This window comes from Panthera pardus, unplaced genomic scaffold (genome assembly GCF_024362965.1).
Source record: "Panthera pardus isolate Hobbes unplaced genomic scaffold, ASM2436296v1 HiC_scaffold_16, whole genome shotgun sequence".
Lineage (NCBI taxonomy): Eukaryota > Metazoa > Chordata > Mammalia > Carnivora > Felidae > Panthera > Panthera pardus.
In genome coordinates, this window is record NW_026526721.1 from 28,655,292 (window position 1) to 28,678,349 (window position 23,058).

General features: G+C 35.6%; 1 protein-coding gene and 1 long non-coding RNA gene across 7 annotated transcripts in view; one reads left to right on the forward strand and one right to left on the reverse strand.

Moving 5' to 3' along the window:
- SAMSN1 (SAM domain, SH3 domain and nuclear localization signals 1) overlaps positions 1-23,058 on the forward strand; it is a 138,070-nt gene that overhangs the window by 109,508 nt on the left and 5,504 nt on the right. For all 5 annotated transcript variants that reach the window (XM_019467751.2, XM_019467750.2, XM_053903184.1 and 2 more), the window contains 6 exons: positions 418-489; positions 3,929-4,078; positions 8,355-8,484; positions 11,057-11,208; positions 14,320-14,526; positions 16,450-16,600. In XM_019467751.2, the coding sequence (XP_019323296.1) occupies positions 418-489; positions 3,929-4,078; positions 8,355-8,484; positions 11,057-11,208; positions 14,320-14,526; positions 16,450-16,600 (862 nt within the window). The remainder of the gene's footprint in view (positions 1-417; positions 490-3,928; positions 4,079-8,354; positions 8,485-11,056; positions 11,209-14,319; positions 14,527-16,449; positions 16,601-23,058) is intronic.
- The window catches only part of LOC109277830 (uncharacterized), a 101,576-nt gene continuing 98,194 nt past the window's right edge, over positions 19,677-23,058 (reverse strand). For both annotated transcript variants that reach the window (XR_008422433.1, XR_002085339.2), the window contains one exon: positions 19,677-20,264. This is a non-coding gene — a long non-coding RNA (uncharacterized LOC109277830). The remainder of the gene's footprint in view (positions 20,265-23,058) is intronic.

Consider the following 23,058-nt stretch of genomic DNA (forward strand, 5'->3'; position numbering starts at 1 on the left):
TTAGTTGTTATATATTTATTAGTCGGTTAGTTCTCAATTCTTGCCATTCCCTCATGGAAATAAGTTTGTGGTTGACTCACTTCAAGAAGGCTCAGCTTAGAATTCTTAGATTCTTCAGCTGCCATTCCCAAGAGCAGAAGTAACACTATCAATTGAAAATAATGTAATAGATTTTCTCCAAGGTGCTTAACACTATAGCATAAAACATATGAAGGCATTTAATCAACCGTAAATATTATAATGTTAATAATAGTTATACCTTCAGTGCCTTTAGATATTCCAGAGAGAAAGTTTTTTTTAATCCGATCATTGCACTATACTGACACTTATTGAACCATAATCTAATATATTTAGCAATTTTATCAGCGAAAGTCACAAATCCTAAATGCCCTTTCCTTTCTCTTTCCTATTTTATAGCGCAGCAGCAGTTTTGGGAATTTCGATCGTTTTCGGAATCATTCCATTTCAAAACCAGATGATTCAACTGAGGTTAGTATTTTTGTTACAATTGTTAGGCAAACACATTATGAAAAATTATGAAGCCAATATCACTTTTGCAAAGTACAGTAAGAAAAATAAGTGTATTTGAAAATCACAGTCCTGCCAATATTTTTATGATAAATGAACAAACAATTTAGTACCTAATACCATGCTCGGTGTTAGAAGTCAACAGCTATCTAAGAAACCTAACATATTAGGAAAAGCAGAACATGAACTTATGAAGAGAGTTACAATGTAAAGTAATACAGATATTCCCAAATTTTCTGAGCATTTCCACAATAAAACAATGTATATGTTAAATTTTATGTAAGTTGTAATTGCTTTAATTTAATTGCATAATTAAATGGCTTAGTTGTAAGTTTGTCAAGGAGAGCATACAGTTGTTCAGTTGTACTCACATTTCCACCATATGCATTTAAATGTCTCATAGGTGACCATTACATACACGTTTGCAAATCATGAACACTTTAGATGTAGCACGAGAAAAGCTTCCCATAAAATTAAGTGTAAATAATAATAATAGTAATAGTTCTAAGAATATCTACATTTAATTGAATACATCATCATATAAGCACAACACTAAACACTTTACCTACCTATAGTGTAGGAACTATTAACATTACTATTTTACCATTGAAGAAAGACATTTCATTGAGGAAAATTACTTCTAAATTACACAGTTAATAAATGACAAAGACAGAAGTCAGTTTCTTGTCTGACTTCAAGTTTGCCATTCTGTTATACTATCTCACAAACGAAAGGTCAACTGTAATAAGTGATTAATGAAAGGTATAACAACTAATAAAATGATAAAAAGGAGGATATATATTGAGAAAACTAAGAATACATGTTTATCATTGAACGTGATTCAACAACTCCACATGTGATACATTTTAGATCAGTAGGTTTTGGAGCTTACCTATTTCTTAGTTACTCATTGTCATTATTGTATGCTTACTTTTTGTTTTTTGTAGGGAATTTTTCCATTTATCATATCTAATTTCTCAACATACTTTTCAGGTTCTTATGTGTATATATCTATAATATTTTTAAATAATTTTATTTCAGTAGTGGAAATTCTAAACAAAAGAAATTAAAATAGAATGGCATCTATTATTACTTTCTAAATATATCCATTAGTATACATATATGCACGTGGGTATAATATATCCCCTTTTATACATATGTATATTACATATATAGTCTTTTATCCATATATATATATATATATATATATATATATACACACAGACCTATGTGAGAAAGCGTATATTTCATTTCCAATTATAATCTTATATACACTTTCAACTTTCCATAACCACACAGAGATATATTCTATTACTATTTACTTTATAATTCTAGAGTTAACCTGTAAAAGTAGTTTAGGCTCATTCAGGTTCATTGATTAGGAATGGTGACTTAGTAATTTGTGAAAGAATTTAGTGAACCTGAAAAAGTAGTTCACACATTTTTCAGCAATTCAGCATTCATTCATTTAACAAGTGTTTATTAACACCTACTCTATGACAGGGTTTCCAGTAGGCACTCAGAAATTACTACTGCAATAACCGATGAAGATCCCTAATACATGAAGCCTAAAGTCTAGAGGGAGAGACAGATCTTAGAAAAGCAACAACAATTGTAAATAAATACCTAATAAAGTTGTAATCCAGGCTATGAAAGAGAACAGTATAGAAAAATGTGCAAGTTTAAAATATGCTGAGGTAGTTTCTTCGAAACTTCTGTAAAGAATGATAGTAAAACCTAAAATTACAAATATTTGTGATACTTTTTTGATGCTTAGGCAATGGTAATTTAACACTGGTGGTAATAAAAAATATACTTTCTTATTTATTTAATTATTATTATTTTTTAAGTTTGTAGTTTTACAAAGAAGGTAGAGTTTACATAGGGAGAAGAGAGAAGAAAAGGGCTAACTTTAAAAATTTAAAGTGTTTCCAAGTTATATTTTATTCAGGGCTTTTGGATTAAGCAAAAACTCTTTGCCTTTATAACCTTGAATGTAGATATTAATAAAGTTCAATAAGTACTTAAATTGGCTGTCCATTCATATTTATCACAGGCAATTTGGGGTAAGATACGAAGCAAAACATAATATTTATTAATAATGCTGTTAATTTTGTGGTTAAACCTTCATATTAAAATATTCATGTTCACTAAAGAGAAGTTTCCCTGATTTCTGTATATGCAAGAAATATCTGGCTGTCCATCCACTGAGAATGGTGGGCAATGCTTAGATGACCTTAAAGGGTCTTTTCTTGCCAATCTGAGATATTAAGGATATATAACCCAAGTATGTCCTTCAAGAAAAAAAAGTCACTCCAAAGTTCTACATGAGAAGTTTAACTTATTCAAAAAATATTGTCAGTCCTGGAAGTATTCTAGACATTTAGAATAAGTAAGAAATACAAAATCTCTAGTCTCATGGAGCCTATCTCGTAGTGGGAGATGCAGGCAATAATCAATCAAAGAAACAAATATATTATCAGGTAATGTTAAATACTTAGAAGAATAAATTACATGTTAACTACTTGAAGATTTTTGTACCAATGGCTGGACGAAGTTCATATTTACTATTGCTTGACAATGTGGGAAATATGTATGGGATACTTACCTGAAAGATAAAAAAAAAATGCACTTTCTCAGTGGATTTACTTAATTCCAAAACTTTTTAAGAAATGACCATTTCTATTTCTATAAGGATCAAGAGGATATTTTAAGGCCCACTATACCCTTTCTAAAGCCTCCAGTAAAGTATCTCCCATCTCTGCAGACTTAGCCACTCATTATTCCTGGCATTTAATTCTATTTTTGGCATCTCAAAATGGGTAAAACTAAAGTGGCTCTACTGTACAGGTATTTAAAGAATAGCTAAATTCTTTAAAAAAATTTAGATGTGAAGCTCAGGTCCTTCGACATCAGAAGTTTGATTTTCTGAATTCATAACACATGTAACCAGGCTTGGACAACTTTAAAAATACGTATTATGTCCAGATTGAAACTTTGGAAGCTGCGGTATACGATGTATATGAAGTTCACAAATTTGGAATCTTCCCTCTAATAATGTTTTCAAATAAATGATTTTTATTGCTTTATTATTTCATCTTTTATTTTTTATTTTTTTTAAATTTACACCCAAATTAGTTAGCATATAGTGCAACAATGATTTCAGGAGTAGATTCCTTAGTGCCCCTTACTCATTTAGCCCATTCCCCCTCCCACAACCCCTCCTATAACCCTCAGTTTATTCTCCATATTTATGACTCTCTTCTGTTTTGTCCCCCTCCCTGTTTTTATATTATTTTTGTCTCCCTTCCATTATGTTCATCTGTTTAGTCTCTTAAAGTCCTCATATGAGTGAAGTCATATGATTTTTATTCTATCTTTTGTAAACTATCCTAACTAGGTGTATGAAGGGGAATCCATAAATGAAAATGGAGAACAAAATAAAACTTCAAATAATGGAGGAAGTTTAGGGAAAAAAATGAGAGCTATTTCCTGGACAATGAAGAAAAAAGTGGGTAAAAAATACATCAAAGCCCTTTCTGAGGAAAAGGTAAGCACCCTCTGTTAATCATGTGTATTTTTCTGTTAAATTTTTTCTTAAAATAGCCAAAGATTCTTCTTATAGACATAGAATTACTTGATGTTTTAGGGAGGACTTCAAACATCTGTTTTCTCCCTCAATAATTTTTCCCAGAAGTTGGATGGAAAACAACAACAACAACAACATTATTACTCCTATTTTAATAGAGGAAACAGACACTTGGAAAGATCACACATATAGTACATGAAGAACAGTATGTCATATGTTGTAACAAACATCAGTGCTTCATTTATTTTTATTGCCAACTAAGATTCCATTTTATAGGGAAACTAGATTTTATTTTTCCTTTCATCAGTTGATAGACATTTGGGATGTTTCCACTTTCTGGCCATTGTAAATAATGCTGCTATAAATATTCGTGTGTGAGTTTTCGTGTGGAGATATTCTTTCATTTCTCTTGGGAATATGGTAACTATCTGATATTTTGAGAAATTAGCAACTGCTTACCCAAGCAGTTGATCATTTTACACTCCCACTAGCAATGTGTGAACATCCCAATATCTGCACATGCTTGTCAGCACTTGTTACTGTCTTTTTGTTGCTAGCCATCCTAATGGGTGTAAAGTGAAATCTCAATATGGCTTTGATTTGTACTTCCCTGATGACTAAGGATGTTGGGAATCTTTCATGTTCTTATGAGCCATTTGTATATATCTTCTTTAAAGGAATGTCTATTCAAATATTTTCCCACTTTATAATTGGGTTATTTGGGTTTTTTAAAGTTTATCTATTTCTGAGAGAGAGAGTGAGAGAGAGAGAGAAAGGGAGGGACAGAGACAGAGAGGGAGAGAGAGAATCCCAAGCAGGCTCCATGCTGTCAGGGCAGAGCTTGACATGGGCCTTGATCTCAGGAACCATGAGATTGTGACCTGAGTCAAAATCAAGTGTCAGATGTTTAACCAGCTGAGCCACCCAGGCATCTTGGGTTATTTATTTATTTATTTTTTATTGTTGACATTAAAGTTTTTAAAAATATGTTCTGGATACAGGTCCTTATCAGATATATGATTTGCAGTATGATATATTTTCTCCCATTCCGTGCATTGTATTTTCATTTTTTTGATGGTAACATTTGCAGCACAAATGTTTATAATTTGATGTAGCCCAACTGATCTTTTTTTTCTCATTTGAACTTTAAGTATTGTATTTAAAAAAAAAAAAACTATTGCTTAACCTAAGGTTCCAAAGATTTACTCCTGTGTTTTCTTCTAAGAGTTTATAGTTGTAGTTCTTAAATTTTGGTGTATGGTCTACTAATTTTTCTATGGAATATAGTAGGAGTCCAACTTCCTTCTTTTGAATGTGTATATCCAATTGTCTCAACACTAATTTGGTAAAAAGACAACTATTTTCCTATTGTATTTTCTTGGCACCCTTGTTGAAAATCAGTTGATAATAAATACATGGCCATAATTATGGGTAATAAATATAGGGATTAATTTCTGACTCTCAATTCTATTACATTGATATGTATGTCTTATGTCCATTCTCTTTTTAACCCCTTTTAATAGGACTTCTGTCCCCAGTACTCCATTAAAACAGTAGTCACAATTAGTGTTGACCTCTGTGTGGTCAAATTCACTGATAACTTTTCTTTCTTCTTATATTACTTTTCAACTCTATTTGACAAGTGATGATTTCAATATATATTAAACATCATCTTTTCTTGGTTCATCTAACTGAGTGTTCTTCTGGCTTTCTTTCTTTCTCAGAGTTTCCTTTCTTGGCTTTGCTTTTTTTTCCTGTCTCTCTAAATATTGAGTCTTCCTGAGGCTTGTTCCTAGATGCTCTACTCAATGTACTCTCTCCTCCTAAGTGATCTCATCCAATGTCGTGACTGCTTTTCACAATTATATCTTTAGCTATGACATCTTATCTGTTGTGTTTAAACAACCACTTGTGAATTTGATATCATCACTTAAATGTACAATAGATACTGGAACCCAATATATCCAAAACTGGATTATTAATTCTCTATGCTCTACCAAAAAAAATGTTTCTTGTCCAGTCTTCCTAGTAGTAATAGACAACACTACCATAACACTACCATAACTCTAGATGGAAGGAAGGAAAGGAGAGGAGAGGAGAGGAGAGGAGAGGAAAGGAGAGGAGAGGAGAGAAGAAAGAAGCCTAAGAATCATTCAAAACTCCTTCTTTCTCTCATTTTTCACACTAATTCATCAGCACATCCTCTTGGTTCAAACTTCAAAGCATTATCTAAAACCCCTAATTCTTCCATGTAAGCTATTCCTGATTTAGACAAACAAATAAACAAAAACAATAACAACTTCTCTTGCCTCAAGTACCATAATAATCACCTAATTGGTTGTCTTTCTTCCATTCTTTCCTCCATAAAAACCATTCTCCAATGAAAGCTACAAAGACCTCTGAAAAGTAGAATTCAGAATACATCACTCCCCTTGATTAAATTTTTTTTACAATGCCTTCACAATGCATTCTTTTACTATGGTATGTTCATTCCAGTGCTCTGAGAAACAGAGCCTAAGAAAGGAATAGACACACCAAAGATTATTGGGGAAAATGTCTGTGAAGGATAAAGTAGAGAAAAAATAAATGGGTAGGGAAAGCTTTCAGACTACAGTGCAAGTTTGACACCTGTGAAAGGAGAGGAACAAAGCTTTAGCCAGATTGGTAGACAGTCCTTGAACCAAAGTTTTTCACTAGAGGAGACCGATATCCTCCCAAATCGACTCAAATGGTACCCACATTCTTTCAGTGATTGGCAGAGAGCATGGCTTCCATGCAGACACAGTGGTGGATTCGGTAGCTGGGCTGTTGGCAAAGAAGGGTCCTGCAGCAAAAGATCTGAGTGGCACATTTCCATGACCACCACACATGGTCTATAAAGCTCTCCCTTATCTGGTTCCAGTCTCCATCTCACAGCTCATCTCCTAAAACTGTCCCTGCTTTCACTCAGCTCCAGCTACATTGGCTTTGTCTTCCTGTGCATAACCCAAACTAATTCTGAATTTATTTATTTTGTTCTTTATTTTCCTTTTTCTTAGAAAACTGCCTCCAAATCTTCACATATGTTATATCTTAGCATTCAGGTCAAAACTTCAGAACATAAACTACCTTGTAGAGGAAGTCTTTGGAGACTACTCCATCTAAATCAGCTATCCTTCCCCAACCTTAATCTTAGTATCTAATCCTCTGATATCACTGTTTTATTTCCTTCATAGCACCTATTCTCTGCAATTTTCTTGCCCATTTTGTTTATACACATGTCCCCAAACACAACACACACACACACACACACACACACACACACACACACACAGCCCATCACACTAAACGTACTTTATTAGAGCAGGGACCCTGTTACCTTGTTTGCTATGGTATCTCTAGTTCCAAAAAACATGAGAGGTACTTACAAGGTATTCTATAAACATATGGGGAATGACTGAACAAGTGAATAAAAGAATGAATAAAAGCAGAGAATCAAGCTGAATACATAGCATATATGTATTCTGAAACTTCATCAATGTTTAGAAATGCTCATAAATGAGGAATATTGAATTACATTTTGATGAATATTAAGAAATGTATAGGTTTTGTCCAAAAATCTGAATATGGAAGACATTTGAGATGTTTTCAAGCAGATGTAATTTGTTTTGAAATTGTCTGTCTTTCCTAATTTTATGCGGGATTTGCTTTTCACTTGACTAGGTGTGCAAGCACGGTATGAGATTTGTAAAGCTTCTTAGATAAGCTTTGCTTTAGAATTGCAAAATGTGCATGTTTTATTCATATCTAGTGATCTGGTAGGGTGCAAATAACTGACATGAAACAACTATGCAGAATTTAAACTTGTAATATCAGATCTCAAAGGATTAGTAATGGTGGTAAATAGATGATAAGAACATGAAGAAATAAAAATGCTTTCACGGATAAAGCATAGATGTTAATAAATCTAACATTTCTGATTAAATAGTCTTGATGTGATATTCATCCTAATTTACAAATGAACTATTATAATTTCAGTTGAATTCCATAATGTGGAATGTTTCATCTAAAGAATTTTTCCAAGTATAATATGTTTTGCTAGAAATTGAACTAAAGATTAATGACTCTCATATTTTATGCTGATGTATTCCTAAGCATTTTATTGCTAAAATATGTCTCATTTGTTAAATCAATGCACACAGTGAATATCTCCAAGGAAATCAGTTCTCTGCACTTAACCTCTGATGTTTTTCTGAAGGATGAGGAGGATGGAGAGGATACCCTCCCATACCGGAACAGTGACCCAATGATTGGATCTCACACAGAGAAGATCTCCCTCGAAGCCAGTGACTCCATGGATAGTCTCTACAGTGGGCGGAGTTCATCAAGTAAGGCTATAGAATAAGGGACAACTGGGAGGTCTGAGAATTAAAAACAGATTTTAACTATAGAGAACAAACTGATGGTTACCAGAGGGAAGGTGGGTGGGGAAACGGATGATGTAGGTGATAGGGATTAAAGAGTACATTTATCATGATGAGTTCTGTGTAATGTACTGAAGTGTTGAATCACTATGTTGTATACCTGAAACTGATATAACATTGGATGCTAATACTACCAGAATTAAAATAAAAAACAGTGCAAAAGAAACAAATTGCAAATGAAAAACAACAATAGATTTGGGGCTCATCACATTAGCAACAAGGTTCCAGCTACTTCATAGGAGAAATAGTGAAAATGTAGGATATGATGAATCCATAAAATTGCTATTGTTTAAAATGATATACAACATATTAGAATTATGAATTATTTTGAAACTTAATTTTGTAGTTGGCAGGGCTCTTAGGGGCATGTCTCAAAAAGATCACGTTGGGTAACTAAATCCTCATCCTTAAGATAAAAAAATGTATGCTTGGGAGAACTAGGATTATCTTGCGTCATAATTACTAACATGAGTTGAAGAATTCAGAAAAACAAAATCCTGTTTTCTATCTCTTCTTCCCTCCCTCTCTTTCTCCTTCTTTTCCTTTTCTTTATTCCTCCTTTTGTTTTCCTTCCTTTCTTCTTTCCTCTTTCTTTCTTCTTCTCTCCTTCCTCCCACCCTCCCCTTCCCTTTCTTTCTTTCTTTCTTTCTTTCTTTCTTTCTTTCTTTCTTTCTTTCTTTCTCTTCCTTCCTTCCCTCTTTTTTTTTCTTTTCTTTTTGCTTCTTTTTTCTTCTTTCTTCCTTTCTTTGTTTCTTTCTTTGTTTCTTTCTTTCTTCCCTCTCCTGTCCTCTCTCATTTTTTTCCTTCCATTTTACCTGAAGTATTCTGAAAAGAGCAGGACATATGCATCAATTCTGACATTTACTTTTTAGGTCTCCATCCAGCATTATGAGTAAAGAGTGAAATACTATGTAAATACTAAATAGAAGGAATACCACTAATTAGGTGACAGAAATTAATCAGCATGTGTTCCTAAGAAGGAATTCATTCAGGTTTCAGTCACATTTCTACTACAATAATTGGATGAAACTACTGATAACTGAATGATGCCTTATAACTTTTATTATATGTATACTGTTATACATCCTTCTAATTTCTTCTGGGCTTTAAATATTGTTGTTGTTGTTGTTCCACAAGGTTTATTTATCTTGTATTTCCTTTGAAATCAACTTTCTCTTATTTGAAGACAGATCACAAAGACCAGATGTTTCAAACATTGTGAATTATATTTTTATTCTCCTATTGGCTGTACAACAGTTATTTTGTGAAAAAAAAAAGCTAATGCAGAAACATTTGAAGGATATATTTTTGCATGCATGAAACTCAGATTTCATTAGTATTCATTTCTGCTGGAAGTTTTAAAATTCTAAACTGTAAAGCTGAATGTGGGTAGAATTTTACTAACTAGAGCATACCGTTTAAAGCCGAGGCCTGAAGTGGTCATGGAAGGGAGGGTGTGAGGAAACCGTGGCCCACTTAGCTGTTGTAATATGCGGCTTAATTTATGTAATTACATGCAGCTCACCTTTCTTTTATACCAGTTCATATACAATATGGAGCATCTCTAAGGTTCTTTACCGTATTGCCATAATTATTTGAATACATAGAGAAACCAGGGCTGTTCCATCATTGAACAGAACACTGAAGGGCCATACTGAAAGAAAAAGTGAGGTGACAACAGAGAGTGGTGGACAAACAGAGTTACTTCCACTGAGAACCATTTTAGCCTCCATCTCGCAAGCATCCAAAATGGAATCCGTTTTCTCTTTTTTCCCTGAGCTTCCAACTCAGAAGGGAAAAGGATCAGAGAACAAGGATTTGGAGCAGTTTTAAAAGCCCAGTTTAGAAAGTTTAGAACCATTTGGGTACAGGTACATATCCTCCTTCCTTCACACTCAAACAACAAGCAAAAGCATTATCTTTTATGCATAGAGATGTTGCTTCAAAATGGCTTGTGGTACATAATATGAAGTTTGGGAGAGTATTCCAGCTGTATTGTGATAAACATGGGGAAACTTGTGGTCTTATTCTTTGAACATTTATGATCAGTAGCATACAAAGATCAAACTGTTGCTATAGATTTTTGTCTTTGTTTACAGGTACAAAATTAATTGTCTGGCCTGCACAGGGAGTTAAGCCTATACTGTCTGCCTCTTTAGCAAGTGTTCAGTGCTCAAAACACTATGCTACTAGATCAGATCATAAAGACTAAGTGAGAGGGTGTTTTTGGTTAGTGTTTGAGGAAAGAGGAGTCAGATTGGCTGGAGAAAGTTCAGCTATGGCTCAGAGACAGAGGTCATGAATGGAGAGTGACTGGGAGGCAGAAAAAAAAGATAGGAATCGATCACTTAGAACCCCCTCAAAAGGCTGGCATCTGATGTTTCAGCATTGTCCTTGCTTAGCTGTATCCAGACTATGGTTCAGGATTTTGTGAACCTTCAGGGAGAACCGTTAACTTCTGCTTTGCTTTCATCAGGTGGAGTAACAAGTTGTTCAGATGGTACAAGTAACCGGGACAGTTTTCGACTTGATGATGATGGCCCATACTCTGGACCATTCTGTGGCCGTGCCAGAGTACATACTGATTTTACACCAAGCCCCTATGACACTGACTCCCTCAAAATCAAGGTGTGTGCACATCATATCTGTATTCTGTATGGTCTGTCTAGTGCTGGTTGTATGATCTGTGTCAGGAAATGCACAGTGGGAACCGGGTGTGTGGGGGGTGGGGTGGTTAAATGTGTTCTTCCCAGCAGTAGAACTGAGCACTGGTTTAATGTAGCAAGAATTTGAACAAAACATGAGAGGTGGGTAAGGGAATCCATCTGTTGAGGCCATAACATATGTCGCTGTTATACAGATACTGCAGAATCAAAGCCTGTCAGGGGAGAAGAAATTGTCTACATTTTTCTGAAAGCCAAAAGCCTCACAGGTTACTGGAGGTGCCCAGCCCTGCCTGATGCTTGCTGGAGTAAAAGGAGCGAGAGAAAAGAGTTGGAGATATCTGGCAAGAGCCGTGCAGAGCAACTCCCTTGGGAACCAGACTTGGCTGGGCAAATTTAGTACTTAAGTTGGTTGCTATGAGTGACCATATATCCTTCTCCCAACGATATTATCTCTTGAATTCCCTCTTCTTACTCTTATTATCTGTATTTTCCACTGATGTGTAATAAATTTCCACAAACTCAGAGGCTTTTTAAACAACACAAATGTATTATTACCTCACAGTTCTATGGGCCATCCATTGGTCATGGCTCAATTGGGTTCCCTGCTTAAGGTCTCACTGGGCTGCAATCAAGTTGTTAGCTGGGGCTATGTGTCCTCACCCGGGGCTTAGTGTCCTCCTCCAAGCTCACTGGCTATTGGCAGAATTCAGTTGCTTGTGGTTGTAGGACTGAGGTTCCTGCTTTCTTGTTGGATACTGTCTGGGAGCCATTCTCAGCCCCTTGAGGCTGCCAGCCATGGTCCTCTTTATAACATGGCAGTTTGTTCCTTCAAAGCCTTCAGAAGAAAAACTCACTCATGTTTCAAATCTCTTTATTTTTGGGGGCTTCTACATGATAAAGTTGGAAACATCCAGATAAGCTCTCTTTTAACTACAAAATTAACTAATTTGGGACATTAATTATATCTGCATAGTCCCTTGTGTCCTATAATACAACATAATTGTGGGTATGAGATCTATTATTTTTGTAGTTCTACTCACACTAAAAGGGAGGTGCTGTTGCAATAGTACAAATAGAAGGTTTAGTGCCAAAGCATTTTATACATGTTAAATTATTCCTTTTAGCAACACAAATAGATATAGCTAAAAGGACAAAGATGATGAATTTTCTATACTACCAACATCAAGCCAGTATTAACCAGTAATTATGATAAGTTATGAAGTGTTGATGTTATTATTTAATATTCAAGACACTCAGCTTTTCTCTTTATCCCTTTTAGGATAATAAATCAGAGTAAGCTCAGCTGGAGAACGAAGAAAACATTATTCTTCATAGTTAGCTCCTCAATCCTTGGAATGAAATAATTCGAAGTCTAAATTCAAGACTTGGGGGGAAGAATGCTTATAGCCTAGTAACCATAGTTGGGGAAGGACTGTATAAGGGAATAAATTGAACCCATTTGACTCAGGAAAGCTTTTCGCCTTCCTTACAATGCTATACCAGTGCATCACCACTTGTCCTGCCTAAGGTGATATTTGTAGAGCTCTTGTAGGACACAATAAAAATCCCACAGTTACCACTGGGGATTGAATGCTATTGTTTATATCAGGGGTCTTATCCACAATGAAATTGGGTCTTTGCTTGGTGACCTATGGGCTTTCCTGGAATGTATACTTTTTATGAGTTTAAAGGATAATAGGAAGGATGCAGCAGAGAGCTCCCATGCTTAGCAACTTCCCTTAGAGCTTCTGGGGATTTTCTAGGTCTGCTTAGCTGATCCTATCGAGCCCAGGATTTGATTCCCCATAGTTAGAGGCAGGAAGAACGAGATGAAAAGCTGATAGGGTCAAACAAGCAGATGATCACAAATCAGAAATATCAGATCTTTTGATCACATTGAATCCCACTATTAAAAATACAATTTGTGTTTTAGATAGAATACACATTCATAGAGCACCAGTAAAAAAGTATTTTTAGTAGCAGACTTAATGCTTTGCTTGAGGGTAGACCCCTAAAATGGTAAAAATATCAAATCTATAATGTCCTCTCTGGGGTAGAAACTTATAAGTCTCAAAGGAGTAGCTATGACTTTTAAATGTAGGCACTGTATTTGCATAGAAATCAATTTTCCTTATAAAGAAGTACCCCTGTGTGTTTTCTACTCTTGCCAATAACTGGCAGCCTATAACCAATTAGAGTCTCAGATGTGAATAAAGAAAAAGACCAATTGGTTTGTCCATGCTTATGTGCTCAGTCATACATCAATCCAACTTTGGTGTGGAACTAAATCTAAGTATTGTCTTCTTTAAAATAATTAAGTAGCATAATTTATCCATAGTGCACACATACTTTTCTTACATAGTATATACAAAGTTCTTAACAGTTTCCTTATTTTAGATGAATGCTACACTTAGATGGTTTATTTTATACTGTAGGTAAAATTTTCAGATGAACTAGAAGCATGGACTGAGATACAGACTTCTTTTTTTTCCCCTTCCTTATTTGGGAGCTCCTCCAGGAATCATGGCTTGAGCTTTGTTACATGTCTAGTGCTTTGACAAGATGAATGAAAAGAGCATCATTTTTGAGTTCAGATGACTTAGACTTGAGTTCTGGTTCTGTCATTTGAATTCAGACAACTGCCATGATTTTCAAAATTTAATTTAATGTTTGCATTTCTTTTCTCTAATATTTAGAGTAATGATGAAACCTTGTATATGTACCTAAGCAGTGTATCATGGGCATAAAATGACTCAGTATATGCAAAACTATTTCTAAATTCCATTGTGCTGTACAATTTTAAGTTCATAAATTGATATACCAAAAACATAAAGATATCGTCAAATGTGTGTAAGAGCTTTTTCAAGTTGGTTGAAATTTTCTTCATTATTACTAGCAAATAGTTCCCTTGAACTTTTAAAAGAATTTTTCTCTTAGATTTATTTCTGTTATGAGTAACCCCCCCTTAGCATATTCCCTCATTATTCTAGTTTTCTATGATTCTATGCTTTCTACCAATTGTTATAGCACCAGAGTTCTCTGAAAACTGATTGGTATATTTCTTTGTCTTTAGAAAGGAGACATAATAGACATTATCTGCAAAACACCAATGGGGATGTGGACAGGAATGCTGAACAATAAGGTGGGAAACTTCAAATTTATTTATGTGGATGTCATCTCAGAAGAGGAAGCAGCCCCCAAGAAAATAAAGGCACACCGAAGGAGTGGAAAGGAAAAACCCAAGACTCTGCAGGAGTTCTTACAGAGGATTGACCTTCAGGTTAGCAAACTTGTGGCCTGTTTGATTCTGGTGGCATCTGGATGGAATAAATGAGGAGAATGGATCAGTGTTTGTATAGTGTTAAAAAATATATGACTTACAGCAAAGGGAAATCTGTTTTCCAAGAAGAGTTCTTATTTCTCCTTTATTACTTTTATTATGCAAGGACAGGTCTTGATATAACATCCCTTGGACTAAACTCTAATGGTACTTAGCAGTGACAGTAGAGATTAATGTTGAGAAAGTGCAGTGAAAAATGAAAATACCTTGGAGAATAAAAGGCCCAGAGAAAACATGTAAATGAGAATGATGGAGTATGAAGAGTAAAGGTAAAAATCCAGAGAACTGAAAGGAAAAATGAAAAGAAAATTGCATTTTCTATAGGGCAGAGATCAAAAGCAAGTCAAGAGAAGACAAATAAATGTAATTGTTCCAAAAGCAATTTGTTAGGAAATAGTGATCATTAAACCCCCATGATGATTGTGTTAAGGAAACTGTGTTGTTTATATTTATAATCCAATTATTTTCTTGTTATATTAGCAAAATTTCTATGAAATATCTACCTTGTTCAATGGTGTGTACATACAATTTACCTAGCCTCACTTAATTTACTGTTTTGCAATCCATTTCTAAAATTAATGCAGCAGTACTTTGATAATTTTCAAGATTCATCAAGGCAATAGCCAATTAAGCTTTCCTTAATTGTTTCTCTTGAATTATCTAGTTATACTCCTGTCTGTAGACAAACTACCTCGGCCTTCCTACATTACGATGGGTGCCCCTCAAAGGGGGCACTGCTTGGATGAAGTACAAGTTTAAACCCTGCTTCTTCTTTTTGTTTGCCCTGTGACCTATGAGAAAACCCAGGTCTGAGGAAGTGAAATAACTTACTCAAGAACCCACAATCAGACATAAGTCAGAATGGGAATTTTGGTTTCTCTGTTCTAACTTAGTACTCCATCTAGGAGACATTATTTTTTAAAAAGAAGTGGTACTTTTTCTTTCTTTCTCTTTCTTTTGTAAAAAGGGGCTGGTAGTTCTTCCCAATTGCTTAAAACTTTTATACCTCCTCTTATTCAGTTTTAGTAACCAAAATAAGGATATTGAAATTATGATCAAGTAAAATGGAAGGAAGTTTTGAGGAAGTTGTAAAGCAACTTCACTTTGCATTTTTATTCCGTTAGAGAGAACAGAGGTTACACAAATAACATACAGACTCAGAAATCAGAAGCCTATGAATTTTAAACTAATATATATTGATGCAAATGATGGACAAAAATATACATGCTGAGAAAAGGAAACAATACTTTTCCCAACCACAATGCTTTTATGCTTAATAAAAGCTTTTAATTAAATAGAAAGTCTGGAGTTCCTTCGGTTTATATAATGATTTCACAAAATGCTAGGTCTATTTTTTATAAAGAATTGTGCCTGTTTCATATTCACTTTTCAAACTATCCCAAGAAGTTAGTGAGGGCAAATATTTTTGCAAGCAAGCAAACAAGGAGAGATGGAGATTCAGAAATATTACTATAATTACTCTTCCAGAGGCATTTTATTGATAGACATAAGGACACCCTAGCTTTGTCAATTGAGCTATCTGAGAAGTGAAAAAGTGCCAAATGGGATGAATGATCCAGCTATTTAATTGATCCATGATTTAGCGCTGCACAGCTTAAGGTAATTATTTCTTCTTTACATTTGTCCTTCCAGAAGGTGAGAATTATCCAACATACTCTTCTAAATGCCCTAGAGTTCAGATGTGGAAAACTAGTACAAGTTAAATAAAGTTACACAAGAGTCCTATCAGTGCCTTTGGTTTCCATATGCATTTCTACACTTTCCTTAAATCTAAAGAGAACTAAAAATAAAATATTTGAATCTGGCTAGTTTATACTATACATATTTTTTTCTCCCTCATAGGAATATACCTCAACACTGTTACTCAACGGTTATGAGACCCTAGAAGATTTAAAGGATATAAAAGAGAGTCATCTCATTGAATTAAACATTAAAAACCCAGAAGACAGGATGAGGTTACTATCAGCTGCTGAAAATCTGCTTGATGAAGAAAGTAAGTGTACACACCTACTTTTCTCCTTTGCTGAAAATCACATTTCAATGTAAAGAGTAGAATTATTAAAAACAAAGCCCCAGTTTTATTTACTGAGAATCATACAAAGCATCCTTTCCCATAGAACAAGTAATTTCTTATCTATTTGGAAACAACAACTCTGGTCAAGTCTATAATTAGGAAAAGGACTTTTTTTTTTCCGTATTGGACTCAGCAAATGAAAAGGACTTTTCCGGGCATCTCATTTAGATTCTGCAGAGCTATTAATTTACACACAAGTGGATGTCTGCATTCCCAAAGACTGAGGGAGTTCGAGACAAATATTTAGTGACAGCATGAGCCATTAGTGAGAAATGTCATATGCAACTTCTGCAGAACAGCACAGAACAAGGCTCTAAGCTAATGAGCTTTCGCGCCACACAGGAAAATTCATTTCATTACCATATAGTCACATCTTGTATGTGTTTATAGTATTCCTTCAAAATGTTATAATAGCTTGCAAAAATATTCAGCACTCACTTTTATTATCTGAGATGGTTCTCTGTATTTGTAACGTATAAACTGGAGATGGAGTAATTCATGCACATTCACTTACCGACTGGGTTTGTAAAGATAGGATAGCTTTTGTTTTTACAGTTGCCCAATCTGAACACTCGTCTTTCTAAATCTGCTCAGCCTTCTGAAACCCTGAGCTCAGAACATGCCAAACTCCACAAGGAATATTTTATTAGGGAGAAAAGAGGAAGGTGTCGACTTTTAAAGATGAGAAAGAACTTACACTGTCTAATTCAACTGTTCTCTTTCAAAAATGATATGAACCATGATCATTAGCTACTTTTTTTGAATGTATATTCTGAGGAAAATGTGATCCAAGATCGTTACATTTATTATCTTCTTCCATGCACTCCACATTTCTGTGAGTTCGATAGTACTATCCCTATATTTATAACGAGAAACTGGGAAGATGAGTAACTTGTCCAAGTTCACACACGTAGCGAATTGGAGAGCCAGGACCAGTGTTTGTGATGCTACTATACTTTCCACAAATAACAGCCCAGATGGAGAGCAAGGAGGAAAGTTGTATTTAGGACCCAGGCCTCCTGAGTGTCTCTCAGTACGTTTGCCTATACTATATCCTAGACCTCATCTGCTCCAAAACGGGCACAGTACGTGTTTCCACACTGGCCTTTTATCTAGCAGGAATAAATGCACTCTTTTGGAAACTGTATTTCAGTTCTCTTGAGTTTGCATAGAGCTTCATTCTTTTCAAAGAGCTTTCACATGTAAGACTACTTTGGCACCTGCAGAATTTATTTAATCTTAGGCCTATGTGTTTACACGCATTCTTTGAAGTTGTGGAGACTAGGAGAGGGAGATGGGGTCACAGAGGCAGACAAAGGTCAGCCTTAAGAAAGGAGCCAATTTACTCAATAGTACAAGACAAAACAAAACTGATCAGTGTCAACTGATGTAGCAGGATCTTTCAGTAAATGAGGCAGTTTATTTCACCCTTATCATTTCGAAACATGGATTCTCACTAAATAACAGGCTACAAAAGAGATTCTGTAGATTTCTTGTAAATGAGAATGTTCGGTATCGTTGTCAATACCCTCCCAAATAATTTGACGTTGAAGTAGAGCGAGGAAGGAGAGCATTTTTTGAACACTTGTAAATACATTACTTTTCTTCTATAATACTGTCCGTGTGGGTATTTTGTCCATCGTACAGATGAGAAAATATTTCAGAGCTGAGTTGCAAAGAGGCCAAAGAGCTAGATAAGTAACAGAGCTGGAGTTTTAAGCAAAGGCAGTCTGCTGTAAAAATCCAAGTTCTTTCTTCCACACATGCAAACTGGTAAATATAGAAAGAACAATGAATATTTGAAAATTGAAGTTTTCTATGATGCCAGGTTTCTCGAGGGCTTCAGTTAGGTTTTCCGTCTCAGAAAGTAGAAGTTAATATTTCAGTGAGAACAGAAACCTTGCAGCAACATCACTGCCTTAAAGGTGCAAGGCTACTGTGGCTGCATTGCAACAGGACTTGAGAATAGGAGGGGCTTAGACAGCCTGGGTGAGAAGGGTTTTTAGCCATAAAACAGTGGTCAGTCTGGACCCACGGAGGGAAGATTGGTCCAGTGCCAAAGGCTTGGGCCATGGAAGGTGTCTACTTAATTTATTCATCCACCTCCCTATTCGCTATTTACTTTCTATGTTAACAAAAGAACAATAATGTATCAATGACATCGTATTAGAGCTAGGTGTAATTTGAAAAACCATCTGACCCAAATGCTTCCTTTGCAAGATGGAGAAACTAAAACTAGATTAGCTAAATGGCCTTCCCAAGGTCACATATCTAGAACCCAGCCTCCTAAATCTATTATAAACATATTCTACTCTGCCCTGATCTCTGAAAATGAAACACAGTATCTCCAAAGCACGATGTGACTTTCAATGTTTAATATAAAAAAGTACAAATCTCCCAAATTATTTCCCCTATAAGACTTTAGAAAATGGTATTTGAAGGTCACTAGAAACTGACCATTTAGCAATAGCCAGTAATGTACAAACCTACACACACTGAGTCAAATTCTGGGGGATGAAAACTAGAGAAAAATCCCGATGCAACCAGTGTTTGTTGTCAACACACAACGCTGAGATTTTTCTTATTTTAATCTTACGGTCTAAAGTAGTGCTAGAATATACATGTCAAAAAGATGCATATTGCATGTTAGGCTATTCTGACTGAAAGCTATTTATCTTATATGAAACTGCTTTGCTCAAGAAATAAAGAAGAATGACTTCTATTTGTTGATAAGATGGTGAGTTCTGATGATTCGGCACCATGCTGCTGCATGCTTATTTTTATCTATTCTCTACTCTGTGAATCATATCTTCTACAACCATGCTAAAGATTAAATGCACAACCTTCATGTACCTTGAATGATAAAGACCTTGAATATATGGTTATATAAAACTAAGATATTATTAAAAACAAATTTATGTCACAGTCACAGGTTAAAAAATAGTTAGCTCTGTGTGTGTGTGTGTGTGTGTGTGTGTGTGTGTGTGTGAAGAATAAGGTATGCAAATTGGCCAGGATTTTATGCACGCATTTTATCTTGATCATTGAATAAAGCCAACTTGGGGAATGTCAATAAATTCCTAGTTTAGAGCTTCTTAGGTTGGGAACTGGGAAGTTTTGCTTGCCATTTTTTCAGTATAAAAATTGAGAAGGGGCATCTCTTTCGAGGACGAGTTAAAATTTTGAGATGATGAAGGGAATACTACAAGCCCCATGTGAGCCTTTCATACATCTAGAAGGACCAAGAGGGTGGGACAGTAGAAATCTAATACTTAGAGCAAGAAATTTTCCTTTTCTCTTAGGCCAAAATAGATAGCATTGTACCCACTCTGACCTTGAGAATGTAAAGTGGATTAAAGTGTTTTAGGTCACTGCTTGACAGGAGGTAAAGGGGTTTCTCCTACAAGCTGTTAGAAGGGTTGGTGAGTGGTGTTAGCGCTGATTACAGGATTACCTCTGCATCAGGAGAATGACTTTGGGGTTCTGCAATCCCAGCAAGGCCAGTACCGAGATATTCTGAATTCACTCCCGTGTTGCATTAGAACTGAGCAGAATTAGGTCACTGGCTCCCTCAGCTGGGAATCTAGATGAGGATAGAAGAAGAAGGAAAACTGGGGTGAGACTCAGCTTTTGAAGGAGCAAAAGAGCAGAATCTGTTTATTTTGTGCACATTAGGGTTTCTCTATTTATCATCTGAATTTTAAAATGCTTTGTTTGCTTTGAATAAATATCCCCAGTAAGAACAGAGAATGTGTGTGTGTGTGTGTGTGTGTGTGTGTGTGTGTGTTGTTCATAAACACAACCTTCAAGACCCTTTTGCCTAGCTAATAAATGCCTCTTGCAAATAATAAGAAAGTTAACTGCTATTTATAGTAAATATTATCTCTTTATTCTGAACTTGTTCCTCTTTTCCCACATTTAGAGGCACTTTGATGTGTTTTAAAAGTGTGTCTATGAGAATGTGTACGTTGTCCTCAGGGAAAATGGGTGATGGAAATATCTTGTTGTCCCTATAGCACAGAAATAATTAACTTTTAAATTGGAGGGGAAAAAAACAACTGAATAACCGCATAAGCACACTGTACGAGAAGCTGTGTATAATATATTTTAGTTAACTGCAACCTTTGTTTGCAGGGCTTGGTGAGGAGGAAAGGGGTGGGGCGGGTTGCGTGCCAGGATGTTGGCACCAGCTGTGGTCACAGCAGCTCCACATTGCTCAGCTATCCCCAGTTGTGCCTTCCTGCCTGCCTACCTGCCCAAAACGACGCAGGGCAAGAGGCGAAGCCCAGCCAGGAGCCTGGAACACGAGCTGCCAGCGGGGAGATTTGTAGTTCTGCCAAGCAGCAGTCCAGCAGTTGACCTGACAGCGTGCCAGGGTAGCTTGGTGCCCTAGCCCCTGACATGCATGCCTGGTGTTTCCAACCCGCTTGCCATATGATTTGAATCTAGATTCAAGAAAGGTACAGCTTTTAAGAAAAGATATGCTAACCATCCACATATACACACTAGAGAAGGCACACAGCCATTTTATTCCTATGTACTTATGTTTATAAATTGTTAAATTAAAAAAATACGTATTTCTAGTCAGAGCTGTCGGGCTTTATGCAATTCAATTTCTTCAGATTACTCTTCAGTTTTACTGCCCCTCCCCCAAAACCAAGATTTAATTTACAATCGATGCCATATTCCATATGATACACAAAACAACAAAATGAAATGTAAACGTGTTTACTCTTCTATCAGAGAACCACTCCCAGAGTAAAAAGCCCGCGGAATTTTAACCTCAGTCACCTAAGGAACTTGTAATGTGCTTGTTTTTACATTGTACTATGTTTGTGTACTAGGGGTGACTTTGTGAGGATGACCCTGGTCAAACAGGACTGAATCCTCTGTTACCAAATGCCTTCCCAAAGCCCCTAGTTCTGTGCTTTGCATTGAGTGGATGGTTTACAAGTACAATGAATCATCATTGAGTGAGGGGATGAAGAGTTTTATAAATTGTAGGCAAACGCTTTTCTGATTGTAAAGCTTTAAGTCCCTGGTAACCCCACCCCGCACATAAAAGTTTTTTAGTAGGCAGATGGGTGTTTGTATGTGTGGTCAAAATGTGTGTTATGTATATGCTAACCACGTGTGCCTGTATATGCACAAGTACATATGAGCACTTTTCTAGAGGGCAATAATGTAAAAGCTATCAAGTTTGAAATGTGCAAACTTTTGTATCCAGAAATTTGATTAACTGCAACATATAAATGTGTAAAAAATACTAGTTAAATTACTAGTACTTTTAATTAAGTGTGAACTTCCAGTAATAATTAATTGTTAAATTAATTAGTATATGCAAACAATAAAGTAGAATGAAGATATTAAGAGAATGTAATGCATACTGATATAAAAATATGTCCAAAACATATTAAAATAGTACAAGCAAATTGTAAATCAGTGACATGCAGGGTAACCCTATTTTTGTCAAATAAGCTTTAAAATAATGAAATTAGGTGGTTTTTTTTTTTTCACTATACCAAGTAATTTAATCTATAAGAAAAATGAAACTCATTTCCCAAGGCCCATAATTAAGCAGTATGTAATGATAGTTTTTGATCTTATTTAAAAGATTCTTATCAAAATTGCCCAGTATGACAACTCAACCAACGGTAAATATTTCTTGGGACCAAAGCCTTCCACAAGGGCGTCTGATTGCCCAGAGTGGCATCTGTGCTGGTTCTGAGTGATTAGCTCTTAGGGGAGTTTGCCTCTGACCTTCTTGAAGCAGCCAGCATGCTGGAAGTGGAAGGTGCTTCAGATGTGAGTGAAAAGATTCACCCCCTGGCCCACATTTCATTACAAGGTGGACTAGGATGTTAAGATGCAAAGAGAGCAGTGCAAAAAGAGGGAGATCATTTCAGTTCCTGTGTTCTCGTGGCCTCCAGAAAACAATAGCAACTGGTTATTCCAGGAAGGGACTCTTGTTTTTAATTTGGGATTTTTCTAACAGGTGGGTTAGTCTTTAAATGAAATGAATACCAAACATTCATTATAATTATAAAATCAACATGTTCAGATAATGTAAGGATGTGCTTAAAACAAACTCAGAAACAACTACAAGTTGTGCCGTGTTGTCTACTGAATGCTCCTCCTTGGACAACACTGCGCATGTACAAATAAATGCAGCTGTTGTTACCTGGAGAATGCCTGAGTTTTATTCTGAATGACTCAAGTGGGGCTCCAACATGAGGGTGAGGTTTTGAGCCATCCTCAAAGAGGATGACATAACTTTGGCTTTTTCTCTTTGGAGATGGCACCAGTAGAGAAAAAGAGGATAGTAATTCAAAAAGCCAAGAGGCATATTCATTTGAATTTCAACAACATTTCTTATT